Here is a 21,070-nt window from a genome sequence, read left to right as displayed (position 1 = left end):
GCGGGATTCAGACCAGCGAGACGGAGGGGGCTGCACTGGGGTCAGGGCTGGGGGTCCAGGGCAGGCCCTCTGGGGCGGGGCAGTGGCAGTGGGTGAGATTTCTTGAGTTAGTTTGAGGTGTTGAGGGCAGGGTGTCTGCGGGGGGGGGTCGGAGGTGGTGTCGGGTGGAGACAGGAGGGACCCCAGCTCTGAGCTGGAGAAGTGGGAGTTTGGGGCAAAATGCTGGTCGTTTCTGTCCTGTTGGGTTGACTTGTTCGCTCCCCGGGGGCGGCAGCCCTCGGTCACTAACGGTGAGTGGTGGTGGCCTCAGCAGGTAGAAGATGTGGAAGGAGGGTCCAGGTCAGGACTGCGTGCCGTGACCTGACTGACGCCCCGGCTAGGGGCAGCATGTGGGGCGCGGGGCTCCTCTCCACTCACGTGTCACCGAGCTGCTCCAGCCTCTGGGCTGGTCCAGGAGCAGACAGACGCGAAGGCCTGGCTGTGGAGCTGACGGTCCCAGGCACGAGGCGGCCCCGCGACAGAGCAGTCGCACGAGAAACTCTGGAGGCCGGCGGGTCTGCCCGTCTGTGCTGTCACAGCGTGAGGACAGCCACAGACTGACCAGAGGGCGGCTCGGTCCCCAAAAACCTGTTTACAAAAGTGGGTGGTGCTGATTCTGGCCGCGGTCTGGAAAGAGTGAAAGGGGAGCAGGACGCGGGCCCGAGGGTGGCTGCAGTGGTCAGTAGGCTGGTCGGTCAGTGGGTCTTACTCGAAGGTGTCATTTGAGCAGAGGCCTGGAGCGGGGAGGGTGCCCCGCAGATCTAGGGAGGCGCACGGGCTCCAGGTGGGACTGATCCCCTGGTTGGGGCTGGAGCGGGGAGCTGGGGGTCAGAGGTCATGAGGCAGCTCCAGTCGGGCCTCTGTGGGCCGAAGGGGACCTGGCTTTGCCTTGGGTGAGGGGGTGAATGCAGCTGTGGGCAGAGGACGGCCGTGAGCCACCGGCCTCCTGAGCGGCTGCCGGCAGGGACGGGTGCGGTGCGAGAGGGTGGAGGCGGGGCCGTGGTGAGCCTGCGGAGGGTGGGGCCCGGGGGCCTGTATGTGTCTTTGCGTCTCTAGTTCTGTTCACGTTTGAACGGTTTTTATGTCGTTGAAATCAGTATTATACTTGCAGCTTTAAATTTTGCTTTTTCTTCTTAATTTTATAAATATATTTGTTTATTTTAAAAAACAACAAGCCTGTTAGATTCTGAAAAGAATAGTATCTATTTGTGAAAAATTAGTTTTCTAAAACAAAAACAGTGAGAAGAGTGGCATTGTTTTACATCATACGAATCTTTTTAGCTCCTGGCTACGTAGAAGACAGCTGGGTGTGACCCGCTTCCGAGTCTGTCTGTTACAGACCACGTGTCCCGTGGCCGCTGGACAATGGCATTGTACCCTGAGGGGCGGGTGAAGAGGCAGATAACGTAGTAAGCAGAGACCCGGAGAGGGTGTCAGGAACCCTGGCCCATGCTCAGAGAGCTGCAGGGGTAGAAAACGAAACTAGACATTTTCAAGCACGAGGAGAATCTGTTTTAAAATGTTTTTGTGTTAGTGATTTCTTCGAGTTGAGCACACGGTACGGCAGACGCTGTAACAAGCACTGACGGTCGTGCCTGCCTCAGGTTCTTTTGCGGCAGCGTTATCGAGAGATCGCTCACGCAGCGCGAGGTCCCCCCTTCAGTGCTAGTTCAGGGCTGCTCAGTCTGTCCCCAGGCGGCGGCCGTCACCAGTTAATCCCAGAAGCTGCCCCCCGCAGAAGGGTCCTGTACCGAGGCCGCTCCCCGCGCTCGCCCCCGGCGCCCGGCCCCACAGGTCTGCGGTCCGCTCTGTGTGTTCGCCTCTTCTGGACACGTCCCGTGAAGGGACTCACGCCTGAGGTGGCCTCTCGGGGCGGCTTCTTCCGCTCGGCGCGATATTACCGAGGTTCCTCCGAGTTGTAGCGAGTGTGGTGGCGCTTTGTTCCTTTTTGAGACTGAACAGCTTCCCGTTGTGCGTCTGGACCGTTTTGTTTATCCTTTCACCTGCTGATGGACGTTTGGATTGTTTCTACTTTGGGCCGTTACGAGTAACGCGGCTGGAAGCGTTTGTGCGCAGGTTTTACGTGCGTGCGTGTTTCAGCTTCTCTCGGGTGTCTGAGAGAAGAGTTGCTGGGTCGCGTGGTAACTCTGTGTGACGTTTTGAACCACTGGCCGCCTGACTGGCCGACACAGAGGCTGTCGCCTCCCCTCCACCCGCGGAAGATGAGCGCTTGCTTCTCCGCACCAGCACCTGCGCTGACTCTAGCTTAGTGGGCATGGGGTGCTACCCCCTTGTGGCTTTTTCTTTTTTTAAATATTTATGTGTTTAGTTGTGCTGGGTCTTAGTTGCGGCATGTGGGCTCTTAGGTGCTGCATGCATGTGGGATCTAGTTCTCTCCCTGACCAGGGATCAAACCCAGGCCCCTTGCATTGGGAGTGCAGAGTCTTAGCCACTGCGCCACCAGGGAAGTAGCCCCCATTGTGGTTTGTTTTTTTTTTTAAATGGAACTTTGTCTTTTTTTTAAATTTATTTTATTTACTTATTTTTGGCTGCATTGGGTCTTCGTTGCTGCACGCGGGCTTTCTCTAGTTGCGGCGAGCGGGGGCTACTCTTCGTTGTGGTGCGCAGGCTTCTCATTGCGGTGGCTTCTCTTTGTTGCGGAGCACGGACTCTAGGCGCGTGGGCTTCAGCAGTTGTGGCTCGCGGGCTCTAGAGCGCAGGCTCAGTAGTTGTGGCGCACGGGCTTGGTCGCTCCAAGGCATGTGGGATCTTCCCGGACCAGGGCTGAAACCCGTGTCCCCTGCATTGGCAGGCGGATTCTTAACCACTGCACCGCCAGGGAAGCCCCCCACTGTGGTTTCGATTGGCATTTCCCTGATGGCTAATGATGTCCAGCGTCTTTTCATGTGATTTTTCACTTAATGTTAAAAGCATTTTTTTCCTTGGGTACCTGGACTGAAGTAAAATCTCTCAGTGGTAGTTGGTGCTCCACTGAACAGATAGCCCATAGCTTTGTGTCCTAGAAAGCTTGCCCCGGGGTGGGCGGTTAGCTGGCCGCGGGCCTCCTGGTCAGGACGGTGGATGCTGCGGTGTGACTGCGGGAGGGACTCACGTTCCCTGTCTCTTCTCCTTCACTCCCTCCACACAGGAGCTGGAGAAGTGTGACGCGAATCACTACATCATACTGTTTCGTGATGCTGGCTGCCAGTTCAGGGCACTTTATTGCTACTATCCTGACACTGAAGAAATCTACAAACTAACTGGCACGGGGCCAAAGAGCATCACCAAGAAGATGATCGACAAACTGTATAAATACAGCTCAGACCGAAAACAGTTTAACCTGATCCCGGCCAAAACCATGTCCGTCAGCGTGGACGCGCTCACCATTCATAACCACTTGTGGCAGCCCAAGCGGCCCTCGGTGCCAAAGAAGACGCAGACTCGTAAATGACCCTGGTGCGGCAGGAGTCCGAGGACGCGCCGGCCAGGTCGATATTTATTATTTTCATCCTTTTGGGTACGAAGTGTGCAGAATCACAGACCTTTTTCAGAGAGACTTCTAGACAACACGAGAAAACCCTCCCTTAGGTCCCAGCACGCAGGACGGCAGGTGGAGCTGGAGTGAGGACTCAGCTCCGTTTCCAGCAGCTCGCGGCTGCTGTGGTCACTGCTACGCGGAGGCTCCCAGACGAGGGGCGCGTGCCCAGGAGCTCCGGGCAGCGGATTCCTTTTACTTGAAGTTCTCCTTCGGTGTAAATTAAAAGTGATTTCCTTTGCTTTCTTGCCTCTCACCTCACCCCCTTTTGCACATGACCTGACAGCCGTCTTGCTGGCCAGCTGTAATCTCGCGAGATGATAGGACTGAGACTCGATCTTGGGTCGGGGTTTTTGAATGTCTGTAGGGAAGGAGCTCGTGTTGGGGAAGTCGTTTTCATTTGAGAAACTGTATATTTATTGATTGTGTCTACTGCCAACGTTTATATCCAATTCTAAGATTTCTGAAAAAAATTCTTGTTCCTTGCTGCTCAGAAAAGGTTTACTGAAAATACCAGTTCACTAAAAGCACTGAAATCTGCAAAGTCTGTCTTCTGCTAAAATAACGTTTACAAGTACGGAGGGGTTCTCGCCGACACGCGATCACGAGGATGGTGAATGGTACTCTCGCTGGTGCCTGCCTAGTTGAAAATAGGAAAAGCTGAGCCGATTACAGCCCGCGTTCATTACGTTTGGGATGGTGTGCTCCCGATTTGTTCACTTTAATAAAGACAGATTTTGGTAAAGTAGAATCTTTTTCACTCTGAGCATGTTTCTCTTAAAAGGCGATGCACTTACGCGGACGGTTCTTTTAGTGTTTCTATCACGTCGTCACTCACCCGTCCTGATTCTTGCTTCTGGAGGAGCAGGAAGCGTGCGGTTCTCGGGTTAGATAGAGCATCTCGTTGTGTCGCCTGCGTAAAGACAATTAAAGGGGTTATCTGCGGCCGTCTCGGAGCTCCAGGTCAGCGGAATGCTCCGGGTTCTCTCCACGGCGGCCCTGACAGTCACTAGGGCTTCTCCGGACCAGACGTTCCTGCCCGGCCTCCGCACGGCACCGGAAGTCTGCCGACACCTGTACAACTGACCAGCTGACCCGACTGCCGGAAGATTCTGGAGTCCCATGTTAGTTTTGCACATATTTTCTTGGGAGTGTTACTTGAATCTATCTCAAACTGCAGAAAGAAACTGAAGATCAGTGGAGAGAAACAGTTAAGACAAAGTATACTGGTAATTTTAGACGAAGAGGTGAGCGGACTGTGCCCATGAGGATGGAGGGAACGTGGTGCAGAAGCGGCAGGGCCTTGCCCGCTCCCGGTCGGGTTTGTATATATCGGTAGCCAGCGGCTCTGTCTGTAAATAGGTAACGAAGCTGTGCGGTTTCTCCAGTGCTGAGTATTAAACAGTCCTGAGTGAACTTTCCTGTTACTATGCCGTTCACACGTGTGCTTTATTTCTCACTGTATGTTGTATATTATATTATTATATTTATTTTAAGAAAGCACTAAGATGTAATAAAGTAATTACCTAATTTGCTTTCTATGGTCACGTTTGCGTGAGGTCGTCGTGACTTGTTTCTCGGTCAGTGTCCCCGGCTCCTTGCTGTAGAGAAATTTCCTGTGGTTTCTAGTTGACTAACGTCCCTTTTATTAGAGAATCACATCCTTCTAGAGAAGGGACGCTTTGCAACTTCTTCCTTTATGCGGACAAGACGTGTGACAACTTCTCCGTCATTTTATAACAGTCCTGTTGAAGTCAGCGGAATTTGATGGTTTTCAGTGAAGATGTAGAGGCGCTCCCGGCCCAGTGCTGGAAAGCTCGTTCCTACCAAAGTTCTGGGTGAACTCTGGGTTTTCTGATACAGTCAGTCAACCTGTGGGGCGTTGCGAAGGTTGTTTGCATGTGGTGCTCTGTGCCCTTCGTTAAGCCAGGGAGGGGACCAGTGCTCGGGACGTGGGGACGGACGCTCCCCGCGGGCCCCCTGTGCGGCGCAGGAAGTTTCAGACGCAGGATTCCCTTCCGTGGTGGAGAGTTTCAGTCCTCTCTGGCTTTGGTGGTGGTGAAGTCGTTCATTGCCTCGTAGGGCTCCCTGTTGTTCTTACGGTGGGGGGTGGTACGTCTTTCCTTCTCGGCATTCTGACCAGCCGCCCGTCTACCCATTTAGAATTTAACTTGGTGAAGAAAGTGTTGCGTGCATGGCTGAGCACGTGACGAGGTTCATGTATGAGTCCTTGCTGGTGAGCTGGGATCCCAGGAGCCCAAATAAAAGTGCGGTGAGGGAGCCCCATAGTTACAAATCTATGTGCAGATGTATTAACTTATCCCCACACACGTGTGCGTGAGTGTGCGTACGTGGCGGGGGGGGTGTGGACGCTCGCACACGCCAGAGGCGGACGGACCGTCTTTCCCATGTGTCCTCTGACGTTGCACGTCACTGCAGGGCAGTGTCTGATCAGGCTGTTTGGACCCAAACTGTGTTCTTCGCTCTGGCAAACTGCAAAATGGAATAATTCCGAAGTTATGTCTCGGTTATACTTCGCGTGTGTGTGTTCTCTCCTTTTGCTTATTATTTATTTTTGGCTGCACTGCACCGCTTGTGGGGTCTTAGTTCCCCGACCAGAGATCGAGCACGCGCCCCCTGCAGTGGAGGCGTGGAATCCTAACCACTGGACCGCCAGGGAAGCCCCTAGGGTATACTTTTATTTTTTTGAAACTGTAGTTCTTACTTGGGGAGGGAAGTCCCTGAAATGAAATTTCCTGTTCAGATGAACTTGGACAGCCTTTCCTGATTGATGCTGACCTACTCTGTAAAACGCGCTTTGGCCTTTGAGAAGCGGGAGCGAGCGGCTGTAGGCAGCCCCCTCCCAGTCTGTGGCCCTCGTTTCTGGTGGGGGCTCTGCGTGCGGGGAGGATGGGCTGCGCTTCTGCGTCAAGGTCACGGCCAAGTCCGCCAGCGTTGGCGGGGAGCAGAACGCGTCCGGGTGGCATCCCGCCTGGCCGTCTCTTGCAGGGGTTGGGGGCGCCTTGCCGCGGTCTGGAGCCTTCTCCGGGCTGTCCCTGACTGCATCTCCATGCGAAGGCCCGAGCTGTGGGGACCGTTCGAGATCTCGGGGGCAGAACTTGCCCTGGGAAGAAGCGGGGCCCCTCTGTCTCCCTACCCTTCCCTGTGCTCATCTAGGAGGGGGTGATCTCCACTCCTTGCGTTGTTCTCTGTTCTTTAGAAAGAGCGAGTTACCGTATCCACGTGATTTCCTAGATAGCAAGGAAAAGCCACTTACAGTGGGAATTAATAATTGAACAAAGAGTAGTAAAAATTATAGCCTGAGCTCCACGTCGTCAAGCCCGGATGTAATCTGTGAAGGATTTGTTTCACGGGAACCCTTTCTTGGCAATGAGAATTTGGGGTCGCCGCCGGTGCAAAGAAATAGCAACAGCATAAAAACCGACTTTCCCATAAAAGTGAAGTCTAGGCTGGTGCTATTACGAAGGTCAGAAGCTAGCAACCTTGGCCTTGGAGTCACGTCTCTGGGCCTGTGTTTCCACTGGGTGACTGATGTCTGGAACTCCTGAGGTACCATTACTCTGGGCCTCGGCTGCGCACACGCTCCCCGTTTACAGTTTGAGATGCTGTAATGATGGGATGGGTTAAATTGACAAGCCTGCAGCTCCAAGGACCAGGCATTGAGACGGGGGCTCGGATGGCCTTGGACCATGCGTGCTCTTTGCTCATCCAGGTCAGGATCCTGTGATGGGAGTTTCTGAGCATACAGAAGGCGTCAGCAGCACCGCCAGGCAGAGGCTGAAGCCTCAGGACTTGAATTTAAAGTGTGCGTTCGGTTTTTTTTTTAAAGCAGTTATTTTCAGTTGAACTGATAAACCTCTCTAGTCTCCATTTGTGCAAGAAACAATTTGGTTTTTTGCCCTTTTAATTCTAGGTGGTGAGTTTTTTGTTGTTTTCGTCACAATACAACCCTTATTCTTTTTTTTCAATTGAAGTAGAACGTACCTACAGAAAAGCAAACGGATCCCAGGTACAGAGCTTGATAAAATTTGGCAAAGTGTTCATTCTCATTTTTTAAATGAGTGGTTCTCAGTATTTGTCACCAAAGTTCTCCCTAGAGTTTTTTGCTTCTAAAGTATATTTATTAATGGTTACTTCGTGCGGTTTCCGTAGTAGGCACGGAACTGCCAGTAGGAGTCGATCAGCTGCAGAAGCATCATTGCAAAAGCCAGTGTGTGCGGGGCGGAAAACGCGCTGTTATCTTTGTGTGTGTTTCTTCACATCAGCCTCCTGTTCAGCTCGCGAGCGCCCTGTGTCCTGTGGGTGCGAAGATTTCTCACCCAAGGACTGCTTGCTGCGCCAGAGGGGCAGCCCTCCCGGGCGGGATCCACGGGGCTCAGGCATCAGGTGTCACCTGCTTAGGACGACGTGGCTGCTTTGGGAGGGTCAGGGGGGAGATGACCGGCCAGGTGAGGGCACGTGGGGCGGGCACGGGGCTTCTTGGGGGCAGCGGGGGCGTCTCCCTTTATTGTTCTCGGCCCTCGGGCCATGTTGCCGGCACCAGCTGGACATTTGGTGAAAGTTGGTTAAACTTGCTGCCGGGTTGGGGCTGCGGGAAGCCAAGCCCTTGCTCTTGCACCTGGATGTGGAATGATCTCGCGGGACGTTTGCGTCACAAATCCCGGGGACCCATGGGGTGTAGGGTGGGGCCAAGAGCCCAGTGACGCGGGGATGTGGAGGCCACTGCCCGGTCCCACGTGGACTGGGGAACGGGGCGGGGCCCATCTCACCTGGAGCCCTGCTCACCGTCTGGTGCCAGGTGTGGTCCCATGGGAAGGGCAGGAGTGGGCAGCCACCCTGAAGTCGGGCAGGACCATGTTAGAGACAGACCTACGGGTGATCTGGGTGCCGGGACCGGGGCGTCTGGTCTGGCTTTCTGAGCGCCCAGGCCCTCACGTAAACACTGGCGCTGCAGACCTCGTTCTAGAAGCCCCGGGGAGGCGGTACCTCAGCTGCGTAGAACTAGGTACAAGGGGAAGGCCTCGCCCTGGAACTTGGGGCGGGGGAAGGGGGTTTCACGCAGGGCGGGCAGCCCTCAGTGAGGGCAGCCCCGCCCCCCCCCCCGCCCCCCGCTCCTGCCAGGCCTCCCGCTGCCTGGAACCCACTCTGCCCAAAGGCGCCGCCCTTGAGGAAACACCGGGTAGTGCTCCTTACTTGGAGACGCTCTCCTTGGGCTAGAAATGGATCAAATGAACAAAAAAGCCCCGCTTTCCGGACAATTCTGTTTCATGTTACTTTTGTTTGTTTATAAAATAACGTACTCCTTGAAAGCATCAAATGCGGTAAACAGTTGAGAATCACACCAGGGGAAGCTGCAGGCTGCCCACCCCCGGTGCCAGTGCCCAGGGGGTCGCCACTGTCCACGCTTCCAGACCCTCCCGGGCATCCGCAGACTCGGACGTCACACACACGCGGGGCGGGTGGCGTCAGCAAGCGGCCCCTGGGTGCCCTGTCCTCGTGGAGCCTCTGAGACGGGCGACTGGAAGGACCCGTGTTTGCTGGTCTAAGACGTCCTTACTTTTAAGATGTGCCACTATTTTGTACCACCAAGGAGGGCAAGTGCTGCCACGCAGACTGTGCCGCGTCCTTGACCAGGAGACGCCCTCAGATGCTCAGGTGTGTCTGGGGGCGGGGCAGAGGGCACGTCTCAGGCGCGAGGAGGCTCAGGTAGGGGTGCTGTGCACGGACACACAGTAGAGTGACGCATAGGTTTCTCTGCATCAAAGCCTGGCCAGAGACACAGGGACCGGAAATCATGCCCCAGTTCCTGCTGGTGAATATAAAACACTAAGATGAACCCAGACTCAGACATTATGCTCAGCAGTGTTTAAATGGGAATAAAGGTTCAACGTGAGAAAGTGTAGTTTACGTTGGGTGTAAGAGGGAAACCACACGTAAAAAAAAGTTGATGACGTTCAATATGTATCATTCACGATGAGAAACGTTGCCGTTAGAAGTCTCGTAATTTGATGATACCCGCCAGAGACCTCCAGCGAGCCCCACACTTAACTGGGGACACTTTCAGTGTTTCACTGTTAAGTCAGGGTGGAGGCCAGTTTGCCTGTGGTCACAGTGAGTAGCCAGGGCTTTCCTGGACGTCTGAGCCGTTGTAATAAGACAGGGAAACAGGAGGTTTAAAGGTAGGAAAAGAAAAGCCCAAACCGTCTTTATTGGCAGAGATATGAAAGTCCTCCTAGGAAAGCACAGGAACAGGTGGTGAGTGTTAGAAGTGCAGCGACCAGCATGCAAACTGAAGCGTTTCCGGACCCGCTCGTGACCAGCACGTGCATCGAGCAGGGCGGTCACGGGAAGTGAAGCCCACTGCTGACCCCCGAACAGCCGGTCACGGTCACTTAGGGCGTCCTGGAGGTGTGACTAAGCCCGAGGTTCAAAGTCACCAGGTGCCGACCCCTTGCACCGGGTCTGCAGGTGGGCCGCCACCCCCCACAAAATCCCCAGAGGACTCTCCATGGGGTGCCGTCTGCTGATTCAGGGTTTGGCTCTGGGGACCCAGGACAAGGAGCCCTGACTCAGGTGCCTGCCGTCTCCCTGTCGTCTGGGCTTGGGAGGGGCTGGGCCCCAGCAGGTGAGCAGGGCCACGTGCCTCCACGTGGACTGCAGCTCCCTCCGCCCACACGGGGTGCAGTCCCACTGGGGGTGGCGTGGCGGGGAGTCCGACCTGCGGGACTGAGCCCACGAGCCCTGGGGTCTCAGAGCAGGTCTGGGGGTGCGGGGGCTCTGCTCGGGCCGGCACGGCGGGTGCACGGCGGGCTCACACGGAATCCCATGGCTGTCCTGCTGGTGTCACTGGGCGCCCCCTGGCGTGAGGGTGAGGCATTTTTTCAGTGTCTACGGAGCAAATTCACGCTTCCCTTTCTGGGAGATTCCTGGTCATTTGCCCACTTTCAATTGGGCCTCTCTAACTGGGTGGTTCTTTTTCTTACAGATTCATAGAAGATTTTTAAATAATCTAGACAGGATTCTTTCATTATGGGAGCAGCATATATGCCAAAGTGTGGCCTTTTTTTTTTTTTTTTTTTTTACTGTTGGTGTTTGGAATATAACCCCTTCTCTTAGTGTTATTTATTTATCTATTTATTTTTGGCTGCGTTGGGTCTTCGTTGCTGCACATGGGCTTTCTCTAGTTGCGGCGAGCGGGGGCTACTCTTCGTTGCAGTGCGCGGGGTTCTCATTGCGGTGGCTTCTCGTCGCGGAGCGCGGGCTGTAGGTGCGCGGGCTTCAGTAGTAGCAGTGCGTGGGCTCAGTAGTTGTGGCTCGCGTGTTCCCTGCATTGGCAGGCGGACTCTCAACCACCACGCCACCAGGGAAGCCCCCCTTTTAGTGTTTTTAATTGGCGTTTCCCTGGTTACAGATGAGTAGAGCATATTTCCATCTCTTTGTTGGTCTTTTTGATTTTCTTCTTTTGTGAAATGTCTCTTCAAGTTGTCTGCCTACCTTCCTGCTGGGTCATCTGTCTTTTTCTAAATAATATACAGAAAGTAAGTTTTAAAACATATTTATGTTATCTTCTGTATATTATCTTACCCGTTCAGCACTTCTTCACGTTCTTTTTGGTGTTGTGATAAGCAGTGTTTCTAAAGCCTTATTTGGTTCCCCGTCCAGCCTCAGTGAGGACCCAGCCTCAGCGCCAGCTCTTGGGGGAGGCCCTGGGGGAGGAGTTCCCCTGGGAAGACCCCCAAACCCCCCTGTGCAGCAGGGCAGCCGGGAACCAGCCACAGGGATTGCCTCAGAGCCAAGGTGGTCACTGAGCTTCCTACGGGCCCCCTCCGTCTGGACTCTTGGAGCTGCTGGCCTGAAGCGCCGGCCCCGAGATGGGTAGGACGACGGGCTGCGGCAGACGCCCAGCGAGTGTGGAGCCCCTGCCGTCCTGGGGGCTGTGGCCCGGGTCCCTGGGACAGCGCGGGGCAGCAGGAAGGCGGCCTGGGTGAGCCGTCCTCCCCAGCATGACCCAGAGGGACCCCGGAGGTGTGGTGCTTGGCTTCGAGGACCCCTGCCTCGGGGCCAGGTTCCCTGAACACCTTCCAGGACCCTCCCCCCTGACCAGGGGTCCCCGCCAGAGAAGGGATCTGCAGGGGCCGGGTGGTCTCCCTGCAGGTGACCAGGGCCAGAATGGGGGTCCACCGTGAACCCACGTTGTTAACCTGGGCCTCAGTCACTCGGAACTTGGGGGAGGCTGGTGTGGAATAGTCCTGGGTAGAGGGGCTTTTTCGATCCAAGACTCATCTTGCACCCCTCGCCCCCCACCACAGTCTCCTAAACTATGAGGCTCAAGCCTGAGGGTCCCTCCCTGGTGGGAGAGCAGGGCCCACAGCGGGACCAGGCACAGCCTGCAGCCTCAGAGCCCCAAGCCTGCCTGGGGATGGCGGGAAGGCAGGTCTCAGCCCACGGCGTGATGCTGCACCTTCTGCCCAAGTCCTCGTGAGAGGGGACAGGCCCTGGGGTGACAGGGACCCCACAGCCAGACCAGGCAGGGGTCTTAGAGTGCCATGACGAGACCGTCAGGGGTGGACACGGGCTCTGCCCCCCCATTCCACACGCTCACACCGCTTCCCCAGTGCAAACCTCGTGCCCCTGAACCACCTCCTCCTGGCTGCCCGGCCCCCGAGGCTGCCCAGGCGCCCAAGAGGAGGGCGAGGCCGAGTCCTGACCAAGGCCCCTCCCTGAAGGACGGATGGTCTGCTGCTTCTCCATCTTGCAGGCAGCGGCCTGAGTTCGGGACCTGGGAGGGAAGCCGTCTGCCCCTGACAGGCAAGGCCTCGGGCCTGCTGGGAACTCAGCCACAGTCAGGTCCCTGATGGAGGCCGGGCTGCCAGGAAGGGTGTCTTCCTGGAGGGAGGAAGGTGCAGCCACCCTGGACCGCACTTCTAGGTCCAGCGGGCCTCGTGGAGCCAGCAGTGACGCGCCAGGCTGGGGGCTGCAGAAGGGCTGCAGAGGGTGTGGGTCAGTGCTACGTGGCCCCCCCCGGCCCCCCAGGCAGGCCCTTGAGGGTACCTGGAGGGGCCCATGCAGGGTGCCCGGGGCATGGAGGACCTGATGGTCATTCCCAGCCCTGCGCTCTGTGACCGGGGCCATGGAACAGACTGTCTCTGACAGTCCCGCCTGGAGGGCCTGCTCTAGGCATCTGTGAGTTCCCTGAGACCACCGCGCTAGGCCCCAAGCTCCTGCGGATGTCACTGAGGACGAAGGGGGCTCTGGCCATCTGGCCGCCCCTGGGGGCCTGGAATGCCGGGGGTGCTCCCCCAGCCCCTGCCCCTGGAGGCCCCAGCCGAGCCCCGCAAGCCCCAGGTGGGCGGGGCTGCCTTCAGGGCGGCCGGACTAAGGTCCTGGACGGCAGACCCCAGCCTGCACGCCTGTCGGGGGACCCTGGGACGCAGGAAGCCGTAGCTCGCCCATCTCCCAGGAAAATGCTGCGGCTCTTCTGAGACCCACTCATCAGGGCGCACAGCTGCCGCCAAAAGAAAGAGGCGCCTCTGAGACCACTGGGTGTGGACCGGGGTCGAGACGAGGGCCAAGAGCGTCGTGGGGTGCCCGCCTTGTGGTCCTGCGGAGGCCGAACGTGCATCCGTGTCCGGCCCCCGGGGCGCGGGGCGGGCCGGCGCCGTCTCGAGGAGGGGCCTCCTTCCTCTCTTGGCAGGTGGACTTAGGGCGAAGGGCTGTGCTGTGCACGCCGTCCTTCGTTTCTCCCTTTTCCTGCCTTCTCTGGCTTTAGTAAGCATTTGCTATGGTTCCGTATCTTTTCGTCCCCCAGATGCCAGTTGCACTTCTTTGTGAGATTCTGGGCGGCCGCCCCGAGTCTGGGCGCCCACTTGCACCTGCCGCACGTCTGCCTGTGAACGCTCGGCTCCGGGGTGGGGCGAGCAGGCACCGTAAGCCGGTGTTCCCAGGCCCTGCGCCCTTGACAAGCCGGAATGGCCAGCACGTTGCTGGCCTTATTGTCCTGACCAGCTTTCTATAGGAATAAATAAAACAGAGGTTTTCCTCTAATTTTGTTATGTTTGAAAAACTTGGCAAAACATTGAGAAATGTTCCCTACTCGCTCGGTCAGGGCGCCTGGGTGCAGGTCTCCAGCCTCCGCTGGGCCCTCTGCACTGAGCCGTGGGTATGAGTGTGCAGCCCGGTCTGGAGATGAACCCCACTTCTCACCGCCTGTCCCCTGCACCCCAGACTCAAGTCAGGCAACTCCTGAGGATCCCGTGTGGGATTCCAGGGGCTGCAGCCCCACCTGGTTGGAGCCCCCGGTCCAGCGGCCAAGCAGGGTCCCCTCCCCTCAGGGAGTTGGAGCGTGGGTGCCAGGAGACGTGGCAGGTGCAGGAGAGGACGCTCGCTGGCAGGACCCCAGGAGCCACTGACCCTGCTGGGACGGGCCCTGGGGTCTCCCAAGCCCGGTCAGCCCCCTTCCTGACTGCCCACAGCCTGCGCCATCCCCTGGGCAGGCAGACGCTCTCTGGGCGGGAGGGAGTGTCCCCAGGCGGCCAGCGTGGGGGAGAGGAGCTGCACGTGTGCCCCTCCCTCAGGGCAGGCCCCTCCAGCAGCCGTGTGCGCCCCCCCCCGGGTGGGGGGCTGCGTTGGCTCCTCTGCCAGCCTCTGGGAATACTCTCTGTAGGAGCGGGAGCCCCACCCCAAGACAAACACGGCTGCCTTGTGCTGGCGAGGGGCACACATCCCTCCTGGGCACGGCCGGGCTCCAGGGCCAGGCAACTCGCCAGGGAGCCTTCCTGGACCCCGTCCCCGCCACCACCTGAGTTGCTTCCTGCTTTTCGGGAAGGTTCAGGCCAGCAGCATCTCCCTGGGGTAGGGGCTTCCCTGTGGGGACCAGTGGGTTGGGGAGCAGAGCAAGCGTCTCTAACCCTTGACACGGGGCGGCTGGGGCAGACCCAGGCCCCGAGCTTGGGTCTCGGAGGGGAGGCCTTACAAGCAATCCTCTCGTCTGCAGGATGCATCCGTTTAATAGAAGTTTCCAGCACTGAGCGTGCAACACCTGTCAGAGAGAGTCACACGGGAGCCGCGGCGGCGCCCCGAGCCCCTCCCTCAGGAGGAGGAATGTCCCGCGCGCGGAGGCTGGGCCTGCTAGCAGCCCAGCGGCTGAATTGTGCTTCAGGTCTGGTGTTAGAAGGAGGTCAGATGGCGCGGCTGCGAAAGTTCAGCGTAAAACCAGAGGAAAAGGCCGTCATCTGATTCTCTTCCCCAAAGTCCAGGGCCGCTGTGGGGTCTCACAGCAGCCCCGCCTCCCTCCTAGCGAGCCCAGGCTGCTGGCAACTCTCCAGAGCCCCCCTGCCCCGCCCCTGCCAGGGGCTCGGCCGCGCTGCGGACCCTCCTGCTTTCATTTCCTTCTGGAAAAGGCTCCCTTCGCGTGCCTGCCTCACCATTCCGGAGACCCTTGCGGCCCGACTCTGGGCCAGACCCTCACAAGTGAGACCACAGGGGACCCACAGGGCAGACAGGGGTGGCCCACCGCCCCGTGGCTTTGCTGAGAGCTGTGGGCAAGGCCCAGGAATCAATACCAGCCGTGGCCGTGGAAACGGGCAAGTTCAGGGGCTGCAGTGTGCTCTCCTGCTCCGGTGCGAGCCCCCGGCCCGGGCCTCTGCGGTCCAGCCTGGCTCCTGTCCCTGCACTGCGGCCAGACCCGGTCACGAGTTGCGGTGCGTTTGTGCAAAGGGCCAGGGATTGTATAGATTTGTAAAAACAGGTTAAAAAGCCTTCCCACCAGCATCTGGTAGTGCCCGGGGCAGCCTCGGCCCTCACCGGGTCCAGTCCCGGGAGCAGCTCTGGGCTGGGCGGCAGGCGGGGGTCGGGGCCCTGCACTCATGCATCACGTGGCCCACGGACCCTGGCAGGACGAGGTCAGCCCGGAGGGCTCCACACGGCGCTCAGAACTGCGTCTCGTCCCGCGTCTCGGGGTTGCAGGAAGCCAGCTTGTTGCTGCAGCTGCTCTTCCGGCTCCGGGAGCTGCTGGCCACGTGGGCCAGGGGGTCGGAGCGGATGAGATACCTGCGGGGAGGGCGGGAGGTCCCTGATGTCGCCCAGCGTCTGGGAGGCTGGGCTGGACGCCCACGCGTCAGATGGGCAGGTGTCTACACTTGTCCGGGGACCCGGTACTTACACGATGTCGTTGGGCTCCAGCCGCGTGTCCGGTGGAGGGTTGATGAGCACATAGGAGAGGGTGTTCTGTTGGTCGTTCATCTCGTCTGCGGAGACAGGGCCCAGCGCGCAGTCACCACTCAGCACCCCCCCTCCACCTCCGCTCTGGGGGGCCCCGAGGAGCTGGCAGCTCTGGTCCAGCTGCAGAATCCTCCCGGCCTTTCAGCCGTTCTGCCTGAGCCCTTGTCCCGGTGAACCCAGCAGGGCCGGTCCTCCCTGACTGACACTGGCCTCGGCACCCGCGCTGCACGGGCATGGGGGCGGCCACGAGGGCAGCAGGCACTGGCCTCGGCGCCCGCGCTGCACGGGCATGGGGGCGGCCACGAGGGCAGCAGGCACTGGCCCCCACGGTCTCCCGATGGCTCGCTCAGCTGGGTCATCAACATCTTAGGGTGTGCTGACCCTGACCATGGAGCACACCTGTGCCCACCGACACGTGTGCACACACCTACACACCCGCACTCACACCAGTGCAGCCCTCAGACTCACTCCCTCCCCCGCCCCCCAGTGCCCCGCATCCCCACCCCATACAGGCCACTCCTGACGCCTCCTCAACCCTCCGCTTCAGACTCGTCCTTTCCTTCCCAAGACCTGCTCCCGTGGCACCAGCCCAGAGTCCGCCCGGCTCAGTCTCCCAGAGGGGCCCTTGGGCACACACGGGGTCCGAGCTGCCCGTCACAGAGACAGCCTGGGGTCCAGCCCACGGGGTGGCTGTGGATTCTGGAGAAACCCTGGTCACCTCACAGGTGCCTCTCCGGCCAGATACAGGGACAGGGCTGGCCGCTGTCTGGCAGTGACCCCAAGCTCACGAACGGCTGGCGGCCTCAGTTTCCCCATTTGGTGATGCCTAAAGGCGCCCCCTGACCCAGGACCAGGCATCAAGGGAACGGCCCTCCAGGGGGATCAGGCCCTGGGTGGCCTCTGCCCCCAGCCCCTCCCGTTCCCTTCTCTCGGCACCGTCCCTCCCGTTGGGAGGGCGCCAGCCGGTCCACTGAGGGGCGGGATTCTCTGCGAAGCTGGGGCAGTTGCCCGCTGACTAGCCGGGCGCGGGGGGGTGGGGGCTGCAGCTCGCTCCTCTGAACTGATGAGTTCAGGGCCGCATCTGGCGGTGCATTCGGGACCCGCACGGCGGCAGGCGGAGCGCGGCATGCTTCCTGGGGACAGGTCGGGGCACAGGCTGGGACCCGGGAGCTGACGGACATGTGCAGACCCTGACGGCATCAGCTGGTGCCAACCTCGCGTCCACGCCCGGGAAGGGGATGGCCTGACCCCCGCGCGGGGTCACGAGCCAGGTTGGCTCACGCTGGAGGCTGCGTGCCTCCAGGGTGGGAAGCACGGAGCCGGGCAGCGGGGGCAGCAGGTGGCGCAGGTGGGGGCGGGGAGGCCCCCGAAGGCTCTCGGGGATCCCGCACCCCTGACCACAGCCAGGGCGGCTCCACGGGGACAGGCGCACGGTCAGAACAAGGAAGCGGAGAGGCCGGGGCTGGGCCAGGCCCCTCTGTGTGGCCGGGGGGAGGGGGAGCGGCGCCTGCCTCGCTGGCCCTCCCCTCCGGCCTGGACCCTGCTTCTCCCCCGGGGGGCACGGATCACGGGCACTCCCGGCCCGAAGCAGGCCCAGCTCCGTGCTTACGGGGGCCCGGCTGTGGCGCCCAGGGCTGGGTTTGCTCTGCTGCGAGGCCCAGACCCCGACTTCCCTGGGACGGGGCGGCCGCGCTGTGCCTGCTGTGCTCTGGTGAGGGCCTGGGGTGCGGCCGCGGGCTGGTGATGGCACTCCTGGCCAGCGACCAAGGGCTGTGCTGCTGCGCTCCCCCTCGCACCCGCTACCGGGCACCGCAAGCCTCTGTGCGGGCCCTCCTCCTTCAGCCCGCAGACCAGACGCCCGGCCCGGCCCTGGGCGTCCACGCTGACCACAGCCCCACTCTCCTCCGTGCGCTGGGGGCAACTGCAGCACCTTCCCCGAGATGCATGCCGCTGCGGGGTCCTCATGGTGGTGCCCTCCCCGGGGACTGACTGCCCTGCAGCCCCCCAGGATCAGCCTCTCTCTGGTTTTACATCCTGGCTTAGGCACCTCTCGGTGTCCACACGTCGGTGGGGGGCTCAGGACACACCACCCGGGGAGCCTGTGGGTGTGGCCACCCCTGCCCGGGAGCCTTGGCAGGGAGCAGGGGTGCAGCTGGGCGCAGGGAGGGGGCGACGCAGCCACCCCGTTCACGGCAGCCCCAGGCTTGGACTTGGGCTGGCCTGGGGGCTCTGCCGTGAATGCGGTCGTGGGGTGCGGGGTGAGGAAAAGCACAGGGACCCCGGAGATGCCAGGGCTTCGCCTGCTCAGGCCCAGCTGGGCCGACCCCCAGCAGCTCCCCCGCCGTGAACCCCGGAGCTTCTCGCTCCTGGGCCTGGGTCTGCCCCTGGCCGTCCAGTCCCCCCTGAGCTAACACCCACCTGGGCTCAGGAGGCCTGTCAGCGCTGGGGTCACCCCTAACCCCAGGGGGCCGGGGCGTGTGGGCGCTGAGCCTCCCCGGATCGTGAGGGGCCCCCAGGGAGCGAAGGGGTCCCGGCAGTGAGGCCTGGACTCTGCTCTGACCTCTGTTGGGGTCTGGGGGCACGTCTGGGGGCTGTGGGGTGTCTTCTTGGAAGACACAGGGGGCCCACGCAGCACCTGAGCCTCCGGATGAGAATGGGGCACAAACGGGTTTTGCCTCAACTAGACAGAGAACCCCCTCCTGAAGCCCCAGCGGGGGCGCGGTGGTCAGCCGTCCCCCGGGCTTGGGTGGCCCTCCGAAGGCTCAGGGCGCAGCAGACCCCAAGGCCCCAGGCACCAGCCCACAGGGCCACGGGCACCCTGGCCTGGGGCCCTCCATCTGGGTGCTTCCCGAGAGCTGGGTGGGCTCCCAGGGGCTGGCTGCAGGCCGATGGCCACCTGCGTGCTCAGAGCAGGGCTTATCTCAGACAACAGTCGGGGCAGAAGGCCTGGGGTACTAGGGTCAGTACGGAAGTCAGCAAATAAAGGAGGAAAGTTAAGGTCCCCACGGTGGGGCGGCCTGGGAGCTCGTGGGCCCCTGACTGCAGGGACCCTCCCTCGTGTCTCGTTCTGTCTGCCTGCCTGGCCGGGGCGGGCGGCCACCAGGTGGACCGTCGGCGAAGGGTTGGCCTGCCCCTCTGCCAGACGCCAGCCACCGGAGCAGAATTACCTTGCAAATATCCCAGGTTTACCCGATTCATGACATCACTGGCTGTTAAATTTGCTACATCCTCTACGGAACACACAGGAAGAGGGACAGACAGAAACAGAGAGAGAGACAGGTGAGCAAATAGCGCAGAGGAGGCGGCAGCGCAGCTGGGAGAGGGCAGGGGGCGGCTGCAAGGCGGGAGGCCCGTCTGTCCCTGAACAGAAGTCGGCCCCTCCTCTGCCAGGCTCTGGTGGGGGGGGCGAGGAGGCCCAGGGGAGCACCGCGTGCCCACCCAGGGGCGCCCTCCCTGGGGCTCAGCAGAGCTGGAGTCTCTGCCAGTGCGCGACGCGAGCCCGTGAGCCAGTGCGCGACGCGAGCCCGTGGACATGGGACACCCCACTCGGAGCCTCGGCGGTCAGCGCGCCACCCGGAAGGGGGTGACAGCACCCTCCCGGGGAAGGGACACTGAGAGGGGACAGAGGCACATCATGAGGCCGGGGTGTGGCCGGGAGGGGCTGGGCAGCTCTCACGGGCAGCCGTCCACCTCGGGCCCTGCAGACGGCCAGACCCTTGGGCAGCTCCTGGGTGAAGCCCGAGCTGCCACATCCCACTTGGAGGGGACTTAGGGGCCCCTGAGCCAGGAGGTGGGTGCCGGGGACAGAGCCAGGCCTGGGAAGTGGGCAGAGTCCCCGAGACGGAACCCAGCGGAGTCCAGAGCCGCCCTCCAGGCCGGGCGGCGGTGAGGGGCTTGGGCCCCTTTCGGCCCCATCAACGGAGGCAGCAACTCTGGAGTGAGGGGAGGGGACAGGCTTCTCTCCTCTGGCCCAGCCAGGGCAGCCCAGGCCTGTTCACGGACGGTCACGTCACAAACTTCTCCCCAAAACAAGCTATGGAGAAAATCTGCCGATGACAACCGCCCTGGCGGTGTCGCCCTGAAGTCGCAGGGAGGGGGTAGCCGTGCGCTAGGAGCAACGGTGGGGCCCCCGTGGCCCGGGAAGAGTGTTTTGGTGCTCGGCCGTTCGACCGGCGGCCCCCAGATCTGCCCCCGTAACCCCGAGCTCCAGCTGCTGGGAGGGCAAGGGGAGGGGTGGCCGGGGGCTCTGGGGTCTCCCTGCCACACCCTGTTCTTGTTCTCACGGTACGCAGCGGGCCCCTGTGTTTCTGACCCCAGCAGGACCGGCTGCAAGTGACTGGTCTGTCCCCGACTGAGGCCTGTGCCCTTGGCTTTCGGGGAGCCCAACCCAGCCCTCCCCACCCACAGCTGCCTCCTGCAGGAGAGCTGCCTGCTGGGCTCCGCCGGCCTGGGCCTTTATTTTACAGATGGGGAAACTGAGGCCCCAGAGTGGAGGGGTGAGCCCTTCCTTACGCGGAAGCTCCACACGGGGAGCTCTGACGGGCCGCGGGGCGGGTGCCCCGGCGGGCAGAGCGCGGGCCGGGAAGGCAGACGGGCAGATGGCCCTGCGGCCTTACCGTAGCCGGTGGTGGGCAGCCCCAGATGCTTCATGCGGTTCTTGACCAGCTCGGAGAGCTCCTGCCGCTCGGACCGCTGGTGCAGGCGGAGCCGCTGCTGGCTGATCTCCTCGGCCGCCGCCTTCCCCGTGTGCCGGGCGCCCTTGCGGCTCAGCCTCCGTGCCCACGGCAGGCTCTTGCGCCGCAGGAGCGGGCGCTCCGCCGAGCAGCCGCCCACCGTGTGCCCGCCGCCACCCGTGCCTGCCCGTGAGCCCCAGGGCCCCTGCGCCTCCCGGGTTTCCTCGTGGTGCTCCACGCTCACCGAGACCTGGGACTGGCCGGGGAGGAGGGGTGAGGGCCCAGGAGAGGAGGGGGACCCGGGCACGGGGAGGGAGATAGGGGATGGGGGAGGGGCTGGGACGGGTTGGGAGGGGTGCCGGGCAGAGAACGGGGTGACCCACGGAGCAGCTGGGGTGACATGGAGGAGGACAGTCACAGTCCCTGGGGGCAGCTCAGCCCAGGGACGCCAGTGCCTTCCTCTGCAGCTGGGCAGAGGGTGCCGGGCCACAGCCCCAAACCACTCAGCCGTCCCAACTGCTGGCTCTAGAGCTGTCTCTGATTTGCTGGTTAGAGGGGGCACCTCCCTCAACCTCTCTGGGCC

The 21,070-nt window shown here is 60.8% G+C and overlaps 2 protein-coding genes across 3 annotated transcripts in view; one reads left to right on the top strand and one right to left on the bottom strand.

The window, feature by feature from the left end:
* The window catches only part of CAMSAP1 (calmodulin regulated spectrin associated protein 1), a 55,281-nt gene extending 50,212 nt beyond the window's left edge, over window positions 1-5,069 (top strand). For both annotated transcript variants that reach the window (XM_079927739.1, XM_079927738.1), the window contains exon 18: window positions 3,188-5,069. In XM_079927739.1, coding sequence (XP_079783865.1) covers window positions 3,188-3,490 — 303 coding nt within the window. In that variant the 3' untranslated portion in view covers window positions 3,491-5,069. The remainder of the gene's footprint in view (window positions 1-3,187) is intronic.
* Window positions 5,070-14,489: 9,420 nt separating this feature from the next.
* KCNT1 (potassium sodium-activated channel subfamily T member 1) overlaps window positions 14,490-21,070 on the bottom strand; it is a 70,466-nt gene continuing 63,885 nt past the window's right edge. The window contains exons 29-31 of the mRNA XM_079926727.1: window positions 20,431-20,743; window positions 15,756-15,840; window positions 14,490-15,643 (exon numbers count right to left, since the gene is read on the bottom strand). Of these exons, the coding sequence (XP_079782853.1) occupies window positions 15,523-15,643; window positions 15,756-15,840; window positions 20,431-20,743 (519 nt within the window). The 3' untranslated portion in view covers window positions 14,490-15,522. The remainder of the gene's footprint in view (window positions 15,644-15,755; window positions 15,841-20,430; window positions 20,744-21,070) is intronic.

Source organism: Stenella coeruleoalba, assembly GCF_951394435.1.
Source record: "Stenella coeruleoalba genome assembly, chromosome: 7".
In the NCBI taxonomy this organism is placed as follows: domain Eukaryota; kingdom Metazoa; phylum Chordata; class Mammalia; order Artiodactyla; family Delphinidae; genus Stenella; species Stenella coeruleoalba.
This window is presented reverse-complemented; position numbering and strand designations above follow the sequence as displayed.